The sequence below is a fragment of the Oreochromis aureus genome, linkage group 1, assembly GCF_013358895.1.
Source record: "Oreochromis aureus strain Israel breed Guangdong linkage group 1, ZZ_aureus, whole genome shotgun sequence".
Lineage (NCBI taxonomy): Eukaryota > Metazoa > Chordata > Actinopteri > Cichliformes > Cichlidae > Oreochromis > Oreochromis aureus.
In genome coordinates this window covers 23,169,681-23,176,507 of record NC_052942.1, presented here as the reverse complement: position 1 = coordinate 23,176,507, position 6,827 = coordinate 23,169,681, and the positions used below count along the sequence as shown (strand labels likewise).

General features: G+C 42.5%; 1 protein-coding gene across 1 annotated transcript in view; it reads left to right on the top strand.

The window, feature by feature from the left end:
- The first annotated feature begins 1,986 nt into the window (after positions 1-1,986).
- The window catches only part of phlpp2 (PH domain and leucine rich repeat protein phosphatase 2), a 42,275-nt gene continuing 37,434 nt past the window's right edge, over positions 1,987-6,827 (top strand). The window contains exons 1-2 of the mRNA XM_039610704.1: positions 1,987-2,281; positions 4,018-4,301. Of these exons, the coding sequence (XP_039466638.1) occupies positions 2,069-2,281; positions 4,018-4,301 (497 nt within the window). The 5' untranslated portion in view covers positions 1,987-2,068. The remainder of the gene's footprint in view (positions 2,282-4,017; positions 4,302-6,827) is intronic.

The window sequence follows — 6,827 nt, the reverse complement described above, 5'->3', positions numbered from 1 at the left end:
TATAGATTAGTCAGCATATAACACTTGGATTTGTGGCCCCTTGAGTAAATTGCTTACTTGGCTCTCTGGCCAAAATTAAGCCTCTACTGCACAGTTTCTAAAGGATTGCGACCAAGTGAAATGATCATAAAGGTGTCAAAGAGCAATCTAAAAAGGTATGGGAGTCACTTATCTATCATCATTTCTTAGGTTCATATAGTAAGCCAAGAAGATCAGATTATTTGCTTTAGAAATGACTTGAACTGTAAAAAATATTAAAAATGTGTCTGAAGAGAAGCCACGTCTTTTTCGTTTTTTTTGTTTCCTGTTTTCAGAAATTTTCTCCTTGTTGCCTGGGTACTTTTCACTCAAGATTTAGTCGTGTGAAAGGGTTTTCACAGGACTCCAGGCTGCCTAATGAAAATCTAAATGCACAGTTACTCCTTCCATAGGAATTAAGAGTAAGTAGCAGGCAGGTGCTGCTAGCATTTGATCAATGTGATCTGCAACATTCAGGTGTGTAACGATGCTACAGTCTTGCCAGGAATGTCTATCCCTTCAAATTCACTCGAAAGTCAGACTCTGTGATGCTCAGGAAAATTGTAAAAACAACACAAGACCAGCATCTCAGACTCTACCTGCCTCAGTCAGCATGATAAATGATGAAGTTCATGACAGTACTATTAGAAAAAAAAGCCAATAAGTAATAAGGCTTGTTTGGAAGGGTTGCTAGGAGAAAGCCTCTTCTCTTTAAGGAGGGCATGACAGCACACTTTAGATTTGCAAAGTTGCATCTGAACAAAAGTGTGTGGTTATAATGCACAGTGCAGTGTTTGGTGGAAAACAGATGCAACATATCAGCACAAACATCTCTCATCAAATATCAAGCACGGTGGTGGAGGGATGATGATCTGGGCATGTTCTGTAGCTGCAAGACCCGGGCAACCTGCAGACAGAGATTTAGCCAATTCCTCTCAATGCCACAGTATTCCAGAGTCAAATACAAGGCTATCCGTCTGACAGCCAAAGCTCTGCCCAAACTGGGTCATGCAACATGGCGAGCACAGCAGTGAATGTACAGCAGAATGGCTGAAAAAGAAAAGAATCAAGGTGTTGCAATGACCCAGTAAAGTTCAGACCTCAATCAGATTAAAATGCTGTGACTGGAGCTTAAGAGAGCTTTGCAAAAATGAATGCCAGCAAACCTCAATGAAATTAAGCAACAATGAAAAGAAGAGCGGGCAAAAATTACTTCACAACCATGTAACACACGCAGAGTCACAAAGAAAACCATTATTTCAGTTATTGCTTCTAAAGGTGGTTTAACAAGCTACTGAATCATGGGGTGTTCTTAGATATTCACAGGACAGCAAACATTCCAATGTAAACTGCTGTCCATATTCAGGGAACCTCAACAGCTATGTGTGGCAAGGTTCACCCTGAATCCACCCATCCATCAAATCAACCTTTTCCACTTACCCAATTCAGAGCGACAGGCCGGTCACACCCAAAGTCATGCGCAAAAACCGTAATGTTTGTGACACAGCTTATATGGGGCGCCCCATACAGCTTAGAGCAACTGCTTTTAAACACAGACTGTAAACCCATCACGAGACACTACAAAACATGAACACATGTCTGACACACCCAGCAGATAAATGCATTTTTAAACATTTTCTTCCTATTTACTTAATGATAAAAGAAAGTTTTATCCACAGACTAATGCAAAATGAGCCTTTCTTTCTCCCCTCTCATTGAATAGGTGCAGCAGAGGGTTAACGCTTAATGACACGCCCTGCAAACACCTCTCGTGTTTTTGCGACTGCATCAAGTGGGAAAACTTGCCTCATCATTATTATGAAGCATCCCGCTTCAGAAAGGCCCATTGGCTGCTGAATAATAAATACCCTGAGCCCGCCCATTTCATGTTTATTGATCAGCTCTCCGGGGCCTATCTGACAGTAGTCAGATGAGTCGGGATATGGCGTCGCTGCACCGACACAGGATGAATTTTCACCTCTCCGTGGGAATTTACAAGTCGCGCGCCGGGACATCGCTTGCTTTTTGCCGCCGTTAAAAGGGATCACACATGGCGATGGAGGACGAGGACAATAACGCGGAGGTCGCTGCGACCAACGTCCGAACGGGCATCAAGAGAGGAGGTGATGTCGGAGATAACGGGGCTTGCATAGACAGGCAGCCGGACACGGTGGTCCACCAGGCGGGGCTGAATCAGACTGCGGGTCGCGGCAGCCGCAGTGGTCCCGGAGCTCACGCTGCGACGGGGATCCGAGTGCTAAAGGCAGGTCATAACCAGAGGGAGCAAACGGGGGGGGATTTAAAGTGATCGACAACTGTCATGTGAAGGTGTCGCTTACATCGCAGTAGGTGCTCGGAACAGGGCAAAGTGCATCCACGGATACGCTCGCATCCTTCCCGGCAGTGTTATGTAAATGCTGTGATATCGCGTCTAATTGATAATTGATCCGAGGCAGTCAGGAATGCACCGGAGCCGGTAACAGCAGCAGACCACACACTACAGGCACTCATAGCTCGTATATAGCGAGGCCCGCTGCTGAACTGTTTTCTTAGAAATTTTTAGGGGAAGACATGATGAGTAATAACACGCAAGTCCCCAAAGCTGCCTCAGAGACACGCGCGTACATACAGAGAACCTCAGCTGTGGTATTTCATTTAGACTGTGAGCATTACTCGTTTATTATATTTAAAAGAGGTATTTGAGGATTTGCAATGAAATAGGTAATCCCGGAGTATTAAACACCTTGATGTTTGTACGCAGAGCATTAGTTTCTACCTGCCTGTCATAAAGGTGAGTAAGTGAATTCTTTTCACAGTTATAGGTCTCAGATATAGATTATTTATAAAGTAGAGGCACTTCCTTGTGAGTCCGGACAGCTTGTTCAGTCACATTCACACAGTGACACACATCCATACTGGGGAGGTGCCCAGGACATCCGTAGTCCAGTGGGGTGATTCCACAGCTTCATCAGACACACCTTCACAGCTGCTGACAAAGAAGACATCTGCACTTTACTTTCTCTGTGACCTCTTAGTTTAAGCCAACCGTTCGCCTGATCACAGCCTTAGCTCTCTAACCTCTGAAGCAATGCTACTCCAGGTATGGTCCATTTAAGTAGTGAGAGTGGATGTTTATTCTTGACCTTGAGAATAGAGGCTTCAAATGGGATATGACTTTGTTACTGTACAGAAAGAGTCTAAGAAAAGAAACAAATTAAGCCTTCTGTTGGGCATTAAATGAGAGGATTTGCCAAGTAATTCATCAGATTAATCAAGATAAAATTACTGTTATTTTAACAGGAAATCAATCATTAAATCAGTTATTGAGTAACTGTACCAAATACTGAGAGACTGTGGCCAATGCTGTTCAAAAACCCAACCAAGAACGATCAGTTATCACACCTTTTACTGTCAGGCTTATCGAACATGGAAGCCACTGGAGGCTGAAGATGACATCATTTAAAAACAGCAGCAATGATACCTGTTTGTCACCAGAGCGGATGCTCTCCAGACCTTTGATATCTTTCTTTGTACTGACTAGATCTAAATGCATCCCGCGTGATAAACTCCACCCTCACGAAGAACTGCTGTTACTGATATTTTATCGTTCAGGAGAGGATTATTCTTCATTGATGTCTGTTTAAGAGTAACATTAGGCTACTCCACATCCGGCTAATGTCATCACTGGTGATTAGTGAAAATAATGGTGCTGTGGTTCCTCTTCAGCAGTCACACCGTCCACCCTCACTGCAAATGAATAAACTTTAATGGTTGACTTTAGTTTAGGGTAGAGCGAACATTTCTATGAAGATTATCCAATTGGTAACTACCAGCGCAAATTGATTTTTGGCTGGATTAAACCCCCAGCACGTCTGGGAGAGTGTGTAGTCCATCTTGAACCACTCTCTGTTTCCTCAGATGCCCCTTGGCTCTTATGCTATGTTTTTGATTACAATCTGTGTGTGAGAAAGACTAATATTCTGTGTTTTTCTGTGTTAGCAGCGCAACATGAAGCGGAACGGGAGTCGAAGCTGCGTGACGAGAAAAACCAGGTTTGGATCACGAGAGCGGGACTGGCTGAAAGGGGACACCCAGCGGGGCTGTGTGTGTCTGTATGGGGGAACAGTAGACCCTCAGCCACCTGCCTCTGGCACACAGGCCTCCTCCACCCCTCAGACAGACCTGCAGTTGGTGCTCTGCTCCACCAGTACCACGGTGGAGGAGCTGTGTGCTCAGAAGAACGGACACGCACTTTACGTTCAACTGCACGGAGACCTAGTGAGGTAAATTTACATCATGTCGAATCATGGTGACAAAGTTGCGTTCAGCTATTCCCTGAAGGACAAAATAAATTAAGGCATGGTAGGAATACTCCAAATATACCTGTTCCCTTTTAGAACTGCAGAGAAAAGAGAGTTCAGTCCACATCAGCTACTCAAGATGGGGCCAACACATGCATCAGGCATTCAACAGCTTCATTAAATTAATACCAATTAATCATGTTAAGAAAATAAGAGACAAATCGAAGCATAAAAAGAGTTATGCAAATATAAGCACGTGAAATGGGAGCTTGCTAAAAATATATAATACAATCTCATCCTCAGTTAATGCAAAGAAGGTAAACACACCACTGAGGACTTGCTGCAGTTGCCCTATCATCCCGCACTCCCACAGCTCCTCACCTAGGATACGCTCAGGGAACATATCTCTACGCCTCTCACCGCTGTACAAGACATGTGTAGACTGAAATAGTAATTGATGATCTGTGAAAGGATGAAAAGCTGGTTCACTAGTCTGTGACCAGGAAAGATTCAGTTCCTTGTTTGCTTCCCTTGGAAAACCTACGTGAAGATATAAAGGAGCCTAAAACGAAAGCTCAGCTGTACAGCTTAAGCCTGAATGAGTTATGGCTCATTCTGTCTGAGCGCTTCTGTCTGTTCAATTTTTTTAAAATGAATAAGAAAGAGCAAAATCTTATAAAAAATGTGGGGAACCAGCAAAGTGCCAACAGATGCATTTAGAGCAAAGAGTTGTGAATGATTGTGTTAGTAAGCAATAACTGCTGGGAGATGGTGCCACAGATGCGCTGCAGAGATTATGCTGGAAACATGACTGGAGGTTGGTAATCACCTCACATGCTGTTAGCCAATAGTAGCATATGAAACAATGTCTTTATATCTTTGCTGACTGAGAGCTGCAGGCACTGGAGACTGATGCAGAGTGGTAATAAATGAAAGGCTTTTGGTAAGCCTGTGGATGGGCTCTGTTGGTTCAGTTTATACTCCAGCAGTAAAGCAGTCTGGTCTGCCAGCGAGTATGACTGAGTGGATTTAAATTTAATATTAAAGTCTTCAACTTCCAAAAAGAAAAACAAAACAAAACAGGATAATGGCGACTTAGGAGAACTGCACAAATAATTAAAAAAAACATAAATTCTACAAACTGGCAGCACATACGGTAAAGACAAGTTAAATGTATTATGTGCATATGAACTTCGGTAATGTTTGTCCTCAAATGGTCCTTTAGTAATATATTTTATCATCCCTATTTTATGAACTCCTTCTGTGCATAAAAAGGCTTCATTACTTTGATAATAGATGCACTCGTTCTATAAATGATTATGTGAAGCATGCGAGGCAGCTGTGAGCTATGCAGCTTTTCCTGTTGATTTTCTTTTTAGAGCATGTAGTTACGTGCTGCTTACAGGAAGGCACGTTCGGGGCTCTTTCCTGCTTGCATTTTCAGTTGAACAAACTCCCTTTACAGATAAATTTACTGAGGCAGTAGAGTTGATGGAGGACATTCATCCTGTTGTTCATCCCCTTTTGGACCACTTATGTCTGTCAGTGTCACAGTGCAAACAGGGTGAGCGAAGCAGTCTAGTGTTCTTTTTCCCAGCAAGAGGCTTTTCCATCCATAACAGTTTCCAGGACAGATGGGATATGCAATCCCTTCAACATGTTCTGGGTATACCCGGAGTTTCCAGAACATTTCCAAAGAGATGATCCCACACATCTTAACTGGCTTATTTCCAGCAAGTTAGCAGCTGCATACCAAGGACCTCCTTTATCAGTGAGCTCACTCAGAAATGTAAAATAAGATGACTCTAGTAGCTCACCTCAGTCCTCCTGAGGATAAGTGATGGAGGGCCATTATCTTGAAGTTAAAATCTCGATTAAGCGAAAGGCTTACTGAACAAGGGAAATAGTAAAAACTGTCCTAATCTAGCAGCAGAAGAAGGCAGATGGAAATTTTTGGTAATACTGCCCTGCAATAGCTAAACAGCACTTTGGTGGAGTGGTTAGCACTGTTGTCACACAGCCAGAAGGTCTGTGGTGGCCTTACAACCGGTCTATTGTGTAAATGGACTGGTTCTTACTTCTTCTACTGTACTTGAGCACTCAATATGTCTCACCCATTCATACAAGCGTTTTATTCCAACTAAGTTCTTTCTATCTAACATTCAAGTTGATACATTTGACAGATTTTATTTAAAACAACACAGTTCAAGAATAGCAACAAATTAATACATTTGCACATTTCGGTTTATTCCTTTTGTGTGTGCTAATGACTACTTTTTTTGTTGCTGGTGTTTATAGTTAAAAACTGAAGCCTTGATACATTTTTTTTTTAGGCAGCCTTATAAACTTACATGAAAAAGATACCAACTTTTAATGTAAAATATGGAAAGATGAAGCAATACAAGGCTTTTTTAGTTTGTAGAAATGCACGTGTATCCATACCATTGTGTTTTTAGGAGGCCCAGTAAACTTCTCATGTATCTATGAAATACTGGGTATGTCTACACT